This window comes from Sinocyclocheilus grahami, unplaced genomic scaffold (assembly GCF_001515645.1).
Source record: "Sinocyclocheilus grahami isolate Dianchi unplaced genomic scaffold, SAMN03320097.WGS_v1.1 scaffold56.1, whole genome shotgun sequence".
Taxonomy (NCBI): Eukaryota; Metazoa; Chordata; class Actinopteri; order Cypriniformes; family Cyprinidae; genus Sinocyclocheilus; species Sinocyclocheilus grahami.
Window position 1 is genome coordinate 1301556 of NW_015505235.1, and position 18400 is coordinate 1319955.

Consider the following 18400-nt stretch of genomic DNA (forward strand, 5'->3'; position numbering starts at 1 on the left):
GTAAGAAGCATTTTAAGGTCCTGGAGTGGCCTAGCCAGTCTCCAGATCTCAACCTCATAGAAAATCTTTGGAGGGAGTTGAAAATCCGTGTTGCCCAGTGACAGCCCCAAAACATTACTGCTCTAGAGGAGATCTGGATGGAGGAATGGGCCAAAATACCAGCAACAGTGTGTGACAACCTTGTGAAGACTTACAGAAAACGTTTGACTTCTGTCATTGCCAACAAAGGGTATATAACAAAGTATTGAGATGAAATTTTGTTATTGACCAAATACTTATTTTCCACCATAATTTGCAAATAAATTCTTTAAAAATCCTACAATGTGATTTTCTGGATTTTTTTTCTCATTTTGTCTCTCATAGTTGAGGTATACCTATGATGAAAATTACAGGCCTCTCTCATCTTTTTAAGTGGGAGAACTTGCACAATTGGTGGCTGACTAAATACTTTTTTCCCCCACTGTATATATATATAAAGCTAAAATAAAATATACTTTAAACTTAGTTTAAAGTAAAATAGACATTTATCAAAATATTTAAATATATTAATATTACATATTTTTATTTAAAACTATATTTAATATCAAACAAAAGCTAAAACAATAATAACAAATGGGGACAGTTTAAACTTTAATAATTAGCTGTATTTATTTATTGAAATATATTTATATATTTATATTAAATATATTTGTTTAAAACTATATTTAAAAAAATACAGAATTTTTTATAAGATATATTATATAAGATGTATATTAATATACAATATGTTAGGATAATATATCATACAGTTAAATATTATATATTTCAACGAATGAAATGAATGTTGCAAATGAATGTTGCAAATTATTTAGGTTTAAACTGTCCTTTATTTCTTCATAACATATAATTATATTCACTGTTTTTCCTTTATATAAAACATTCATTATATCCTGTGAGGATGACCAGCCGCTATAGGATGCTTGAATGTGAGTAACTTGTGGAGTCGTTTCCATGACAACTAAGCTTGTGTACACCATAGAGCAATGCGATCGATCAGTAATTTACACTTCAACACAACATTTACCCATTTGCTCTAGAGAAACATATGTATCTGTACAGCACATCTTCAGTGTCTCTCAGACTGAGATCATGAGCAGTACGGCAGAGGTGCTGCTGAGGACGGAGGCGGCAGGTTATCAGAGCGTTCAGATGATTAGAGGAAAGAGCGGCGGCCCCCGCAGCAGATGGAGACGGGACCCATGCCAGCGGCAGGAATCACACACCCCTGGGCTCTGGAAAACAGGCTCGACGGGGGACTGACATGCTACAGTAACCCATGATCATGTAAGAACTCCGTCCCAAATCCAAGTGAGCAGTCCAGCCGTTTACTGCCTACATAGACAGCTGCATGCTGATTCAAACTGAGCCTCATAAATGACTGATTTGAAATGCTCCACATAAGCACACAACTATTAGATGAAATATTAAACAGTATATATCAGTGCATAGTACAAATTTTTCCCTATCACAAGGCATTCTGGGATTTGCTTTTCCCATGAAATGTAAAAACTTTAAAGGCTATACTGTAAAAAAAAAAAAAGTAAATAAAATTATTGGAGTATGTTTTACACAAAAATACTACTACAGTCTTTAAAAAAATATATAATCATTTTATAAGATATATAATATAATTGGCTAAATATAAATGTTTTTTAAATTTTCACACAAACACACACGCATATATATATATATATATACACACACACATACATATACACATACATATACACACAATATTAAATACGATATTTTAATATTATATTAGGATAATATTCATATATTTAAATATTTCAAGAAATACATTTACTAGCAATTTCTAAATTAAAAGTAGTGACATTTATTTAAATATATTAATATTACATATATTTCTTCAAATTTATATTTTAAATTAAATACATATATAATTTTTATAAGATATATTATGTACGATATATATTATAGAATATTCATATATTTAAATATTTCAAGAAATAAATTTGCTAGCAATTTCTTAATGAAAATTAGTGACATTTATTTATTGAAATATATTAATAATATATTTATTTCAAATTTAATATATTCTATTTTTTTTATATATATATAAGATGTATATTAAATTAGGAAATATTCATATATTTAACATTTTAAAAATTTCCGAGCAATTTCTAAATGAAAATCTGCAACATTTGTTTATTATTTATTTAATAATTTCTCATTGAAAATTGTTCACTTTTTTTTTAGGTGCAATTAAAAGAAATTATTTCTGTAATTTTCACTCTAAAAGCTATCTGGACTGTTACATTTGCCTAAATGTTCCCACAGTGATGGATGCTAATACGGATTAGAAGTGAAGAAAAGGGAAGAAAATAAAGTTTGTCAGTGAGGATCTGGAGAGAAAAACAACATGCTGTGGAATAAATCATGGGATATTGCTCACTTAACCGGGTGACCAGACTGGAAGACCACAGTATCTGTTGATTTTTAATTCACAATTAGTGCATAATAAAATAACGAATAAAACAAACAAAAAGCAGACATTTCCCACACATCAGGAGGGAATCTGAAGCGTTACAGAGTCACTGTGTGACTGTCAGCTGAAGAACCCAGAGTCTATGAACAAATTAGCATTCAAGCTTGACCACTTTTGTTTGTGGAGAGAGAGGTTTACTGAAACAATCAGAGTTAAAACAGAGGAACGCGTTTCGTTCTCTTTCTCCACAGGTCTGTGCTGGGCCTCACAATCAAGAGTCTTCTTTCACATGTTAATTCATTTAGTTTCGACTCACTGAACACACACACACACACACACAGAGTCCGTATCCTACTCTGCTTCAGTCAGACAAACACGTCTTCACAAGACAGTAAGATTGGACTCGATGCGGACTCGCAGCAGTTTTAACGGGACAGCAGTGATTATCTTATGGACGTCTTTAAGACACAAGGATTGCCATGAAGCGGATTTGAAACATGGATTGCGTAAAGTGCTTTACAAATAAAAAGTTACTAAAAGGAATTTAAAAAAAATAAGTTACACTTTAACTATTTTAAATGTGACCCTGGAGCACAAAAGCAGTTTTAAGTCGCTGGGGTATATTTGTAGCAATAGCCAAAAATTCATTGTATGGGTCAAAATGATTGATTTTTCTTTTATGCCAAAAATCATTAGGATATTCAGTAAAGATCATGTTCCATGAAGATATTTTGTAAATTTCCTACTGTAAATATATTAAAACTTAATTTTTGATTAGTAATATGCATTGCTAAGAACTTCATTTGGACAACTTTAAAGATGATTTTCTCAATATTATTATTTTTTGTGCACCCTTAGATTCCAGATATTCAAATAGTTGTATCTCGGCCAAATGTTGTCCTATCCTAAAAAAAACATACATCACCTGAAAGTTGAATAAATAAGCTTTCCATTGATGTATAAATCTCAATTTCGAAAAATTGACCCTTAAGACTGGTTTTGTGGTCCAGGGTCACAAATATGATCTAAATCAAGCAGCTATGGAGTACCAAAGTACTAGATGAAATATTTAAATAAATCTATTTTTATAAATGATTTTTTATTATTTAGAAATTATTTTTTAACTTGTTCTTATTATTTTCATTTTTATTATTATATTTAAATAGCTGTAATTTTATATTTATTTACATTCTTTACACATTGTAATCAAATAAATAAATAAACAAAAAACAAGGTTCGCCAGATTTCCTTTTACATTTTTGTTATAAACTATAGGTTATTATTGAAACACACCTATGAAATTAATTTTAATTAAATATATTTGTTTAAAAGTATATTTTAATTATATATTTACAAGGAAATTTGACACAAACCTGTTCTACATAATGACACTATTTTAAGGATGGTGTTGGATGATTCATTTCACATTTTCTTTGAGGTTAATTTACCATAATTCATCTCATCAGTCACTGGCACCATCTGGAAACTTAACGTCACATTTATTTTGATGGTTTTCTCGTCAGTGAGTGACTCCGTTTTGGTCCCTTTTCCAGGTAAGAGAATGACTGTACATTTTAAACATTCAGCTTTTCTACTGAAAAATAGTCATGGACTAAAAGTCACAAAAATACTCCATAAATCAGGCGTCCTCCGATTTAAAAATGCATGATTTAAAAGCCACAAGTCAAAGCCCTCCAACAATCCTGAATGTCACTTACTCTTTTGAAAGTCTTGAGTGTCTTAAAGTGTCTCAGACTTTCAGCTAATCTCCAGCACCGGCGGGTCAGCGGGCGACTCTAATGGAGAACGGACATTGATCCCTCTGCTAGCGTATCCCTGTCTCTCGCTCACAGGAGAAAGGCTTTCCAAGGCGTTTGGGTTGAAGCCAGCGCTGTGCCACACCGGAGTCTGCTGACACGCACACAATAAGAGCGTTTGTTCGGCTCAACCCACCTGTGTAAGACCAGTCGACGTCCTCGGCAAGTCTGCGCTGACCTCTCAGGTACGACACAGCCAGCTCTGGAAGAGAGAGAGAGATGAGGAGAGCTGGAGTCACAGAGCCAAACAAACACCAGAGGCACAACGTTCAGAGAAACCACGAAATAAAACGACAGTCTTTAGTGTTCGAGTCGAATCATTACACAAGTGACAGGATACACTAATTATTTGTAGACTGTTGGGTTTTACTCTTGAAAAAATGGCCACCACGAAGCTAAGGTGTTGCTGTATGGGGTTGCCAAGATGTTTCTATGTTGTTGCTAAGGTGTTCTAAGTGTTATTAGTGCATTGCTGTGGGGTTGCTAAGGTGTTCTAAGTAGTATCTATAGTGCATTGCTATGTGGTTTGTATGGTGTTCTAAGTGTTATATACAGTGCATTACTATGTGGTTGCTAAGGCGTAGCTATGTGGCTGCTAAGGTATTTAAAGTGGTATATATTGGGCATTGTAAAGTATTTTTAAAGTATATTTATTTTTTAAAGTATATTTTAAGTTGTATATACAATGCATTGTTATGTGGTTGCTAAGACATTGCTATGTGGTTGAAGGTGTTCGAAAAGCAATATAGTGCATTATTACGTGGTCGCTAGGGTGTTGCTATGTGGTTGCTAAGGTGTTTAAAGTGGTATATATTGGGCATTGTAAAGTATTTTAAATTGTATATACAATGCATTGTTATGTGGTTGCTAGGGCATTGCTATGTGGTTGAAGGTGTTCGAAAAGCAATATAGTGCATTATTACGTGGTCGCTAGGGTGTTGCTATGTGGTTGCTAAGGTGTTTAAAGTGGTATATATACGTATATTGGGCATTGTAAAGTATTTTAAGTTGTATATAAAATGCTTTGTTATGTGGTTGCTAGGGCATTGCTATGTGGTTGAAGGTGTTCGAAAAGCAATATAGTGCATTATTACGTGGTCGCTAGGGTGTTGCTATGTGGTTGCTAAGGTGTTTAAAGTGGTATATATATATTGGGCATTGTAAAGTATTTTAAGTTGTATATACAATGCATTGTTATGTGGTTGCTAGGGCATTGCTATGTGGTTGAAGGTGTTCGAAAAGCAATATAGTGCATTATTACATGGTTGCTAGGGCGTTGCTATGGGGTTGCTAAAGTGTTCTAAATGGAATATACAGTGCATTCCTATGTGGTTGCTAGGGCATTGCTATGTGTTTGGTAAAGTGTTCTAAATAGTATATGTAGTGCATTGTTTTCTGGTTGCTAGGCCATTGCTATGGGGTTGCTAAAGTGCTCTAATTGGAATATACAGTGCATTGTTATGTTGTTGCTTATATAATGCATTGCTGTGCGTTTGCTAGGGTGTTACAGCAGGTTATACTTTTAAACTGATGTCATCAGACTTTCCTATTTGACTAGAGTGTGGTATAAATATCTGTAAATGAAAGTGTGATGAGGGAAAGGTCATTATTATCACCGTACAACAGACTGAGCGGGTGTTTTCCAGCACATTACTGTCTGATGTGTGTGTGTGTGTGTGTGTGTGTGTGTGTGTGTGACACCTGCCAGACACATCAAAACACACACACACCAGAGCATGTGAGCGGAGCGGAGCGTGAGCGGAGCGGGGAGCGGAGTGGTAATATTTCCTTAAGAGCGCAGAGCGCCTTTCTGAAGATTCCGCTCCGCTCGCTCAAAACGCTCAGGGCCGCTCGCTCAATCCAGAATGCCGTTTGGTGATTTGCTTGTTCGAAGAGATGAAAGGACACATGAGCTCAAACACACACAGTTGTGTCTGGATTACAGCCATAATCTCTGAGAAACAACAACTTCAAATGTTTTGATGGGACTTAAAGGAAAAGTTTACTCAAAATTGGAAAAAAAAAAAAAAAACTCCTGAAAACTCCTGAAACTGCATGTGCCAGACTGTAACCAACTAAACTAGTCACAAAGTCCAAGATTCAGTGTGCGGATCAGATGTAGAATGTCCTTCCAAGAGATCTGGCGAAGCTGCAAAACACTGAAGCATGTAAAAATCAGTTAAAGAGCATTTTAGCATTTTAACAGTCTGACCGTCTGACCCGTCCCGTGTGTAATACGGCCGGTCCCGTCCCTGCCTCTCAGAGCCCATTACTCAGTGAATGGTGACCGAGAGCCACTGCCACAATAGAGCCTTTGAAGACTTTTGCCACAGAACAGCCATTATTACAAAGAACAGTCAGACACAAGTTGTTCTGGAAGAGTCTTCACAAACACAAGCACCTCTGTGGTCCATATAAGGGTTATTCCCAAGAAACAGTAGAAATTTGTAAATATATTTTGTACAATATTATATTTTTTAATTGAAGATTTTATACTAAAAAATATATTTTTTTATATTATATATTAATATTTTTATAACATTAATTATAATGAATAATTCATTAATTCATTAATTATTATACTATTTTTAAAAATACATTTAAAATACACTATTATATATTAAAGGGGTAATTTTTCCTTTCTCTTTGGAGTGTTACAAGCTCTTGGTGCATAAAGAAGATCTGTAAAGTTGCAAAGACTAAAGTCTCAAATCCAAAGAGACTCTTTATAAAAGTTCAGAGTCAGCCACACCTACCTAAAACGGCTCGTTCCAACACGCCCCCACATGTCTACATCACAATGTGGGAATATTTGCATAATGCCGCCCAAATGTTCATGCAAAGAAAGAAGGCGTAGTATTGTAGTATTGTTGTTGCCGCCGTCGCCATGTCGTGAAGGCGCTGTGTGTTTTCATTGTGAAAGCGAAACTACTTTGTTTGGCCTTCCAAAAGAGGACGATATCCGCGTTTCAGAAAGGCGGGGCATAGAGGAGAAACAATAATGTACAGTATGTGGAAAATAATGTGTTTTTTTTACTTTAAACCGCATAAACATTTCATTACACCAAATACACAAAATAATGTTCTTTTTAGCAACATCATCTGACCCCTTTAAAATAATTTTATAATATAAACAACAAAATGTATATAATATTTATTTACTATAATTTAACCATTTTAAACTAATTTTGTATACAATATTATATATTTAAATACTAAAAATAATATACACTTGTATATTGTATATACACTTGTATAATCATTAAAAATAATGATTTTATTGTAATCTAAAATTAACTTTTTTTTAAGTTTTAAAAAACTTATATACAATATTATATAGAATATTTTAAAATAATATACATTACTATGTATTTTAAAAATACGTTATAACTAATTCATTTTATTAAATTGTTTATTACAATATTATATTTTAAATAATGACTTTACTATCTCATATAAACAATACTTATGTAATAAGTATTTTGAAAAAAATGATAAAGTATGTATTACAATATTATATATTTAATAATAATACATTACTATATATAATTTTATAATGATATTAAAATAAATGTTATAATATGTTATATATAAAACTTGCATATTAAAATTTTTTTTTTATCTCAAATAAATAGTAGTTATGTAACTACATATGTACTTATGTAATCACATTTGTACATTTTTGAAAAACAAAATGTATAAAATATGCATTACAATATTATGCATTTAAAAATATTATACATTACTATATATGATTATCATAATATTACAATTTTATATTTTTTATACAATTTAATAACAATAATATACATTGTTTATATTAAAATGGTTTTATTATAAAATAAAGTACATATATAATGTAAATAAAAAATATTTTGGATGCGATTAATTATCATTTGTTTGTTTTGTGCCATTCAAAACTGCTACAGGGTTGAATGTTTCAGGGTTGAAGACCAGTGCAAAAATTAGCTAGGAAATCTCACTGCACCACTCCACATTATTTACATCCACTATTCTTGTGGTAAAACATGGTTAAACACCCATTTGTTTAGGACCTTTCCTTTTTAAAAAATAGGCTTTGTGTTTGAGCAAATCCCAGTTGGCCGGGCGATGAAACTGCGAGTGGAAGAAGATCTTTTGCTCGTCCCGATTCACAGGAACAGTATCATACAGCGACCTGCGCTCCACTAAAGCTGCTGAGCTTCTTTGGCTCGGCTCCATTTCACAGGCACCGAGAGAAAAGCCTGCGGCAAATTAGATTAAAATTGCTCACAGTTTGATGTTAATGAGTCCATCACCAATAAAACAAGCCCTTCACCGGACCCCTCGCATTCTCACTGCTCTCTACAAGAAAAAAAAAAAAAAGAAACACGACTGGGGATTTGCTTCCATTTTCCAGATAAACCAAAACTATTATGAGATATTTCTAAACAAGCAGCAGTAGCTGAAGCCTGTGTAGTATATAATATTATTATATAATAATCAATATATTTAGAAGCAAACTAAATAAAAATGATTTAATAAATAAGATATAATTTACATTTATTTTAAATGTCTTCTCTATATATTCAATATATTCCAAGTAATCATTTCATATAATAATAAAAACAATAATAACAACAACAACAAAAATATTTGCGTATTATTATAAAGGAATATAAAATGGTTACATGATTGGAAGTTGATCTGAAAATGTAATTATTATAATTATTTCTTATTATTATTATTGCTGTTGCTAGTATTATTATTACTATTAACTACTACATATAATTAGTATTCAAATAAAATATAAAAATGGTTACATTAAATGGAAGTTGCTTTAAAAATGTAATTAATATTTGAATTAATATGTAATAATAATATTTACATGCAATTAGTATTAAAATAAAATATAAAAATGCTTACATGAGTGGAAGTTCCTTTCAAAATTGTTTCAAAATATTTGATGTAATCATTTCTAATAATAATAATAATAATCACATATGATTAGTATTATAATGGAATATAGAAATTGGTTACATGATTGGGAATTGTTCTCCATTCAAAATTTGTATGTAATAATTTTATATATTAAAACTAATAACAACAACAAAAATACAAAATGATTACATGAGTGGAAGTTGCTGTCAAAATGTAATCAATATATAAATGTAATCATTTTGTATAATAATAATAATAATAATAAAATTAATATAGAATGGTTACATATAGAAGTTGCTCCCTGACTTCCTTTATCTATTAAAGTCACTGTCTTTTTAGTTGTGCTCGCATGACGTCACAAAGTGGAAGAAGTCAGAGCTTTTATAAAGTTTTCAAGTTTCCAACTTCACATTAACGGTTTTTCATCCGAACCTACATTTAAGTGCAAAGTTTGAAGAGTTTGTTGAAGGAGAGTTGTTTACTACAGTCACTCGACTGGGAAACACTCTCTGCATGTGTCTGGTTCACGCATGGGGGAGGGATCGTAAGCATCCTCTGCCCTCTGTAAACGTCTCCAGAGTCATTCAAATACATTAGAGGATTCGAAAAGTCTCGGGGAAGCCGGCCAGCACGTCGTGTTTCGAACTCAAGAACAAAAACACGAGTCCCCCTCCTCACCCCGTCGCCTGGAGGAAACGCAGCCTGTGAACTGTGCTCTCATATGATGGAGAACACCTGTCTGACAGTGAGAAGAGTCATGGCCTGAAGTCACACAACACACTTGCTCAAATTGACAGCTAACTGAATTATGACATGTGTTCCCAAAGGCGCAGATTATATTTGGATCCCCAAGGTCAAGGGTTGGAAAACAGCCAGTTGGGAAATAATTGAAGACAGAAGAAAGTTTAAAGCTTTGCTATAATAGGAACACATTTTTGGAAATATAACATCCTGAAATATAATCCATCTGAACTTGCCTAAATGAGAACTTAAAGGGACAATTCACACAAAAATGAAAATTCGGTCATTATTTGCTCACCCTTTTTATTTGTTTTTCCGATCCTGTATGAGTTCTTTTTTCTGTTGAACACACAAGAAGATATTTTAAAGGGTATGGGTACTCAAACAGTTGATGGTAGCCATTGACTTCCATAGTATGGAAAAAAAAATACTATGGAAGTCAATGGCAATTCTTATGTGTTCCACGGAAGAAAAAAAAAGACAGAGTTTTGGATAGTGCTGTCAAACGATTAATCGCATCCAAAATAAAAAGTTTTGCTTACATAATATATGAGTGTTTACTGTGTATATTTATTATGTATATATAAATAAAACACATGCATGTATATATTTAAGAAAAATATGTTATGCTTATATATTAAATATATTTATATATAATATAGCAATTTGAATATATAAATGTATAAACGTGAATATTTTCAAAATATATACTGTATGTGTGTATTTATACATACATAATAAATATACACAGTAAACATACATATATAAATGTAAACAAAAACTTTTATTTTGGACGTGATTAATCGCGATTAATCATTTGACAGCACTAGTTTTGGAACAACTTGACTAAATGAAGACCGATTTTTTATTTTTATTTTTTTGTGATATATCCATTTAAAAGGTAGTTCATTTTTTTCATCATTTACTGGGTCATGTTGTTCCAAACCTGAATGACTTCCTTTGGAACACAAAAGAAGATTTTTTTTTCTCAATGGGGTCCAAAACCCAAATAAAATTAAATAAAATAATTTTTAATGAGCAAAATCTGCATGGTGAACTTTTTCAAGCGCTCAAGCTAAACTCCAGAATGCACAGATTCCTACTGGAATGACTGAATTTTGCCTGTAGAATTTAGATTTTAAAAATGTGATCGTAATTTTAGCGCACTTTTACTTTTTAGAACGTGCTGTGTGGTTGCTAGCACGTTTTTTAGAACGTGCTGTGTGGTTGCTAGCATGTTTTTAGAATGTTTGCTGTGTGGTTGCTAGCATGTTTTTAGAATGTTTGCTGTGTGGTTGTTAGGATGTTTTTAGAACGTTGCTGTGTAGTTGCTAGCATGCTTTTAGAACGTTGTTGTGTGGTTGCTAGCATGCTTTTAGAACGTTGCTGTGTGGTTGTTAGGATGTTTTTAGAATGTTTGCTGTGTGGTTGCTAGGATGTTTTTAGAACGTTGCTGTGTGGTTGCTAGGATGTTTTTAGAACGTTGCTGTGTGGTTGGTAGCATGCTTTTAGAACGTTGCTGTGTGGTTGCTAGCATGCTTTTAGAACGTTGCTGTGTGGTTGCTAGGATGTTTTTTGAATGTTTGCTGTGTGGTTGCTAGGATGTTTTTAGAACGTTGCTGTGTGGTTGCTAGGATGTTTTATTTTGGTGCTGTAGAGATACTCCTAAAGCGAGGGGCTCCTGCAGTAGGACACAGTATGTAATAGTGCATGAGTGCAGCAGGCTATGGCAGCTGTTGCTGCAGGGTCAGGGGGAAAGTGACATGCAGTCCGCGTGAGAACACACTGACTGCAGCTGAAGTAGTAATGCAGTCAACAGCTGGGGTTTATACCTTCTCTGACACCCTCAAACACTGCCCTGCCTCCAAGATTCCCATCAACGACCAATTCACTATTACAAATTTTAGGAAATGAATTTGCCTTTATGACTGCAGAGTTCTTTGTAAGTTAAACTTAAACAGGCAAAACAGGATCTGTGTTTTTGTAAGACACAAAAGGAAAAAAAAAAAACCCCAAGGCTGTGTTGCTGTTGTGGGATTTCTTATCCTCATTCAAAATCTTTTTCAGGATACTTTTATAAACATATTTGGCTCGTATATATACGTGGCCCTGTTGTGAGATTTCCCTGCTGACCTAGGATGAAAAAATAAACTTCTTCTCAGCTTGCATAACTAGTAAATTACATTAACCTAGAAAATAATTCATATTTGAGATTTAGAAAGACAGTTTGGCGCTGTAAGGATTTTTGAAGAGGATGTACATAGTTATTCTGAAATAAATAAATAAATATTATATTTATGTATATAAATATTATTTATATTATTAATAAATAATATAAATATTCATAATATTTACAATAAATATTCAACTATAAATATGAGCCAACAAACAAATGCAAAAATATAAATAAATATTATATTTATGTATATAAATATTATTTATATTATTAATAATACAAATATTCATAATATTTATACTAAATGTTCAACTATTAAAACAAGCTAACAAACAAATGATCTGCTAAATGAATAAATGTAAAAGTGAAGAAAATGTAAGTGGCTCGTTTTGAAATCGTTTGCTCTCACTATATGGTTACTAGGGGTTTCTAGACTGTTGCCAGGGCATTTTTACAGTAGGTGATTCCTAGAGCACTCCGTTGTCATATACATCCAACTGAATGTCTATGGACGTAACAGAGGTGCTTTAAAGCAAGCACATTTAAAAGATACAACTTTTTCATTAATATTTTTCATGCAAAGTGTCTAAAATCTAAAGTGCATTGTCAGTGCACTAATTGAGCACAAGTGATAAAGTCTTAAAAATAAAGGTCCTTTATTACAATCTATAGTTCCATGAAGAACCTTTAAGATCAATGGAATCTTTCAATGTTCTTTAAAGCGGAAAAAGTTTCTTTCAATAATTAGAATGTTCAAAAAAAGATTTTAAGAACTGTTCACTGAAAGATTCTTTGAGGAACCCTAAATGGTTCTTCTGTGGCATCACTGTGAAAATCCACCTCTGAAACTTTTATTTTTAGGAGTGTAATAGCAAATGACTGAGAACAAGCTCTGTGCCTGACAATATATATTACACAGTGCTTTGATCTGGGCTGGTCGCAGCACATCCGAGCAGGAGACGCTCTCCATTCACTTTTAGGACATGCCAGAGGAAATTCCTTGACAACAGACAGAACCTCCGGTGGCGCTCAGCCACCAGGACTTCCTCCAGAGCCTCCTCTATCGCCTCGGACACCAGGCCAGATCCGTCTCGGAAAGGCAACCGAATACTCCATCATTCTTTAACAGAGGGAAAAGCTTTCCTTCCTCGCCTCACTGTCCGTCCGCTGGACCGAGCCAAAGCCAGAGCGCTGCCTTTTATGAGTTCAGCACACTGTCAGCAGTTTACTAGAGCTCCAGCTCCACATCCTGAGGTCAAGAGGAAGAGGTTTGATTTCTCCTTCACTGTTTCTCCAGTTCTGTGTCTCCTCACTAATCTGTAGATGCTTACAGAGAGAATCAAGAAATGGGCTTAAACACATCTTCACTCAACACTATTTCATGAACATAAAAGAAAGAAATCTGCTCAAGTTAAGCATACATAAATGCAAATTGGAGGAAAATGTGAGTGGTTTATTCTAAAATAATTGGCTCTCACTATACACTTGCTTGATGTTTCTTCATCAGAACAGATTTGGAGAAATTTTGCATCATATCACTTGTTCACCAATGGGTCCTCTGCAGTGAATGGGTGCCATCAGAATGAGAGTCCAACCATCACAAAAATCACTTCCAGCCAAAATACAAGTCCATAATAATGCTTCCTTCAGTGAGACAGTAATGCTAAATTTCCCCAAATCTGCTCTGATGAGGAAACAAACTCATTTACAGCTTGGGTGGCCTGAGGGTGGGTAAATGTTAATTGTTAATAGGACATAAATATTCTAAGCCAAACGCTCCATTTTTGAGATATCGGTTCCATGTCTCCTCTCTAAATATTTACACTACAGAAGAAAATCTATAGAACGACAGTGGATGCTTACAGAGAGAATCAAGAAATAGGCTTTGAAAACAAATCTTCTCTCTGAATTTCAACACTATTTCGGATTGAAAATAACGGATAGGAAATCTGCTTAAGTTAAGCACGTAGCCTGTGACAGGTGTGAAATTTTGCCATAAATCGCATTAATAAATGGTTATAAAACTGCATTTATATCTCGGGAATAAAGTCTTATATTCCCACATGAGAAGAGCATGCAATTAATGAATTTTAGAAGCTCTTTAACTCGACGTCCACATGCACAAACACCAACTTCAGTCGATGGAAAACGATACTCAGCATGGAGTAAATATCCAGATGATTTTAATCAAAATCACACACACTAAGAAGCAATCTGACCACTTGGAAAAATGCAACGGAAATTGGATGGCCATCTCAGTGTCTGCCCGAATTTGTTCTGAATACGAGGTCCTCTTTACAGGAAATTGTATTTCTCCAACACTGAATAGCTTTTCTCGGAGGAATGTTTTAGACCAGAATGAACAGCTTGTATGTTGTTTTGACCCAAGTTAAAGGAATAGTTCATCCAGAAATGAAAATCCACTGAAAATTGACTCACCCTCAGGTCATTTAAGATGTAGAGGAGTTTATTTCTTCATCAGATTTTAGGGAAATGTAGCAGTAGATCACTTGCTCACCAATTGATCCTCTGCAGTGAATGGGTGCCGTCAGAGTCCAAACAGCTGATAAAAACATCACAATAATCCACAAGTAACCCACACCACTCCAGTACATCAATTAACATCTTCTGAAGAGAAAAGCTGCGTGTTTGTAAGAAACAAATCCATCAAGACATTTTGAACTTCAAACGGCTGCTTCCAGCAAAATAGTCCTCTATCTATAATATTGTTTTCTCCAGTAAAAAAAAGTTGTCTCATTTGAATCAGGAGAGAAATCTGCACAGATCAAGCAATGTTTACGAGCAAAAACAGCTCTGAACAAATATGTCTGTGAATTTTAATGTGAAAGGACAACAGGGGATGGACTTTTTCACTGGAGGAAGTGTTCTTATGGATTATGGACTAAAGTTACAGTTTATAGTGTTAAAATGCCTTAATGATGGGCTGGTTTCTTGCAAACACACTGCTTTTCGTTAGAAACGTTCGTAAAACGTTAACTGATGGACTGGAGTGGTGTGGGTTACTTGTGGATTATTGTGATGTTTTTATCAGCTGTTTGGACTCTCATTCTGACTGATGAGATACTGTATGGACATGACTGTATCAAGCTATAAAAATGCACTTTCCTAAACTAATGGCATCAGGTTCAGCACAAAACATTTCAGGTTGATGAAAACCAATGTGCATTAATATCTAGAACACCTCTGCTCATTATGCAAGTTTCCATTTGTAGGATGACATAACAGTACAAGCAATATTGCCTGAGGCTGCATTAGACACAGACAGGCGCTGGAAATGAACTGGAGTGGTTTAGTGCTCAACAGACACGAGTCTGCGATGGTGACATTCATTGGACTGATCTGTAAAGAGATGCACAGCTTGCCCTTTGAGTTTAAGGTGAAGTCACAGTAGTTCACTGCAGAAATCAGAAGGACATGATTTAACGTAACACACTCCAGGCAATCTCACTTATTCATGCCCCAATATACAAACTGAGTGTTTTTATGCTTAAATAGTACGACTGCTGAATTTTTAAATAGGCCATAATCATCAATAATTAATGTAGATATAACATGGATTTATTTATTGATGAAAAAGGTTATATAGAGCAATGGTTCTCAACGTGTTTGGCTTCAGGAAATCCACAGTATGCAAAATGATAAATATAAAGGAAAATTAATCATTTTGGTTTCTAAACCTCTCCTACATTTAAATGGCTTCATGCTCTCGTTGTCATCAATAATTCACAGCATGAACAAAACGCATCGTGGTCGACAATCCATATTTATCTGAGTGAATTTGTGTATTCTGGGTTGTAAGATCTGAGATGTGTTTTAAACATTGATTATACCTATTCATTTTGCAATTTTAGCTATGCAAGGTTATATAATTAGTTAAATTAGCATTTAATGTGAATATATTTAGTGTTTTGGGGTCATGAACCACCAGTTGAGACCCAGATGTAGATGATTACAACAGGGAAAAAACATGCACAAATGTGCACTGTACAGGTATTAAATAAATAAGTCCTCTCTGAACCCTCTCCGGTATCAAGTAACTTTTGAAAAAAAAGTGCAGTCTTCTGGTGCCAAATACCAGTAAACCAAAGTGCATGAAGGTCTGAACAGTAGCTTTTTATGCAGGCATACAGAAGCATGCAAAATCTCCAATAACACATATATATACACATACATATAAGAAACTGAGATGCTAAGTCAAAAAAGCATACATTTTTACGTCTCTACAAGCTGCAGCAACACATGCAAACTATTACAGATCACAAATTTTATCATCTACTTGAACTGATAATGAATGGGAACCAAAGCTAATATGCAATATTATATTATATATTACAGGTTACAAAGTGTGACAACTGATTGGATATGCCTGTCACTTTCAGATAACGTCTAATAATGAAATGCCTTTGGATTGTGTGGGCGAATCAGTGAAAATCAATCTTTTGCTGTCACTCATTTGATCAAGAGAAACTAAACTGCATCTTCTCGATCGCCGCCCATGCTGTGGTTATTTTGTTTGGATACATGGCAGGGTGACCCTGGTGTGAATCGATCAATCATGTGTTTGGTGGGCAGAAGCTCGCTCTCTCTCTCTCTCTCTCTCTCTCTTCCTGCTGCTGGCATTAATGGTGAATGAGTGTCACTGAGACAAAAGCAGCACAAACACGGGCTTCCCCTGCCATCACGTCCATCAACAGGGTGTAACATGCACCAGCACTCTGCATATATCTACGAAACAAACACACAAGTGACAGCACAGATGCCCGTGGAACTCCCGAACAGGGAATAACTAATGCTTCTGCATAAGATCAGCAACATTTTAGACTGAAATAGCCAGGACAATGGTGCACTGTGACAGCACTGAGATCAACTTTGAGGAAAAGAGACCTCTGATGTGCCAGCAAGAGATGCAGATGGTTCAAGACACATGCGGTCAGAAACATACGGCTTTATATTCCCCCACCATGTCAAATTACATTTAATTCAGCAGGATGAACAGAGACAGAGAGATTAAAAGAGCATCATATAGCGCCAAGAGCAAAGAGCCAAAGTCTGTCCTACAGCTGAAACATCCTTGAGTGAAACTGAACCAAACATTGTGCAGAATCCAACAGAAATGCAACTAATTTCACAGCAAGGAAATTGCATTTAGGCAGCCTGCATGAACCAGTACACTTCATATAGATTTATAATCATTCAAAAAAAAATTAATGTTTTTTTACAAAAGCACAACAACCTTGTAAGAACCTAAAAAGTAACTAAAATTACCATAAAGCTAAATATAATGATTCGACTGAATAAGGTACCAATAACACTTAAATGATTCATAAAACTTTGCATCATTCACACAGAAGACATTCTAATGTCTTCAAGTCTAATATATTTTAAAGTGTTGTCTTATAGGACTGGGATAAAATACAACAACCTAAAACAAGTAAACAAAAAAATAATAAATAAAATTTTTTTTTAATAAAATGAACTAATACACACACACACACACACACACTTGAAATTATTAATTCAACTCTACTAAAGTAGATTCATGAACCTTTGATCCGTTCACTTAACAGACATTCAAAACCGTTATTGCAATGCTTTTTGTCTTTCAGACTGGGATTAAACGCAATAACCTAAACTGTCATAAAAAAAAACAATGCATTCACCAATAATAAATTCATAAATGCATTAACAACCTGTGGAAATAAAGCTCTTGGATACACGCAACTTTACGCATCAATGCATTCGTGCCCAAAACACACCGAGCCTATTCAGGACACATGCATCGCTCAGCACTGCATTTACTTGTTACCTGTGTGACAGATGAGCCACAGCTGCGCGATGAACAGATGTGATTTGGCTGCGATCAGACGCATCGTCTTCAGGCTTTAAACGTGCTCGAGTTAAACGTGGAGGGAACGCTGATCCGTTGAGAACGCAGTAGCAGCTATTGCAGTGATGTTACAGTGGATCCATGTCAGTGCTTCTCGTATCCTGTTCGTCTTTCCCACGCTAGAGCTTCATTCACTGTACGATCACAGCGCGCGAGAGAGACGCTGCGTTCACGCGCCGCCCACAGACACCACAGTCTCGCGCCCAATTAATCATTGGTTTACTGTCCAAATAACGGGACGTGCACGGTCAAGAAACTGTGCTGACATGCAACATGATATTAAAAGTAAAGGTAATTTGCTCAGAGCTTTGTGAGATGTAAAAAAAAACATGCGATTTGTGTTTTTTGGA

At 34.4% G+C, this 18400-nt stretch overlaps 1 protein-coding gene across 2 annotated transcripts in view; it reads right to left on the reverse strand.

Moving 5' to 3' along the window:
* ptprz1b (protein tyrosine phosphatase receptor type Z1b) overlaps positions 1-18196 on the reverse strand; it is a 53981-nt gene extending 35785 nt beyond the window's left edge. For both annotated transcript variants that reach the window (XM_016270318.1, XM_016270317.1), the window contains exons 1-2: positions 17970-18196; positions 4442-4507 (exon numbers count right to left, since the gene is read on the reverse strand). In XM_016270318.1, the coding sequence (XP_016125804.1) occupies positions 4442-4507; positions 17970-18033 (130 nt within the window). In that variant the 5' untranslated portion in view covers positions 18034-18196. The remainder of the gene's footprint in view (positions 1-4441; positions 4508-17969) is intronic.
* Between the last annotated feature and the right edge of the window lie 204 nt (positions 18197-18400).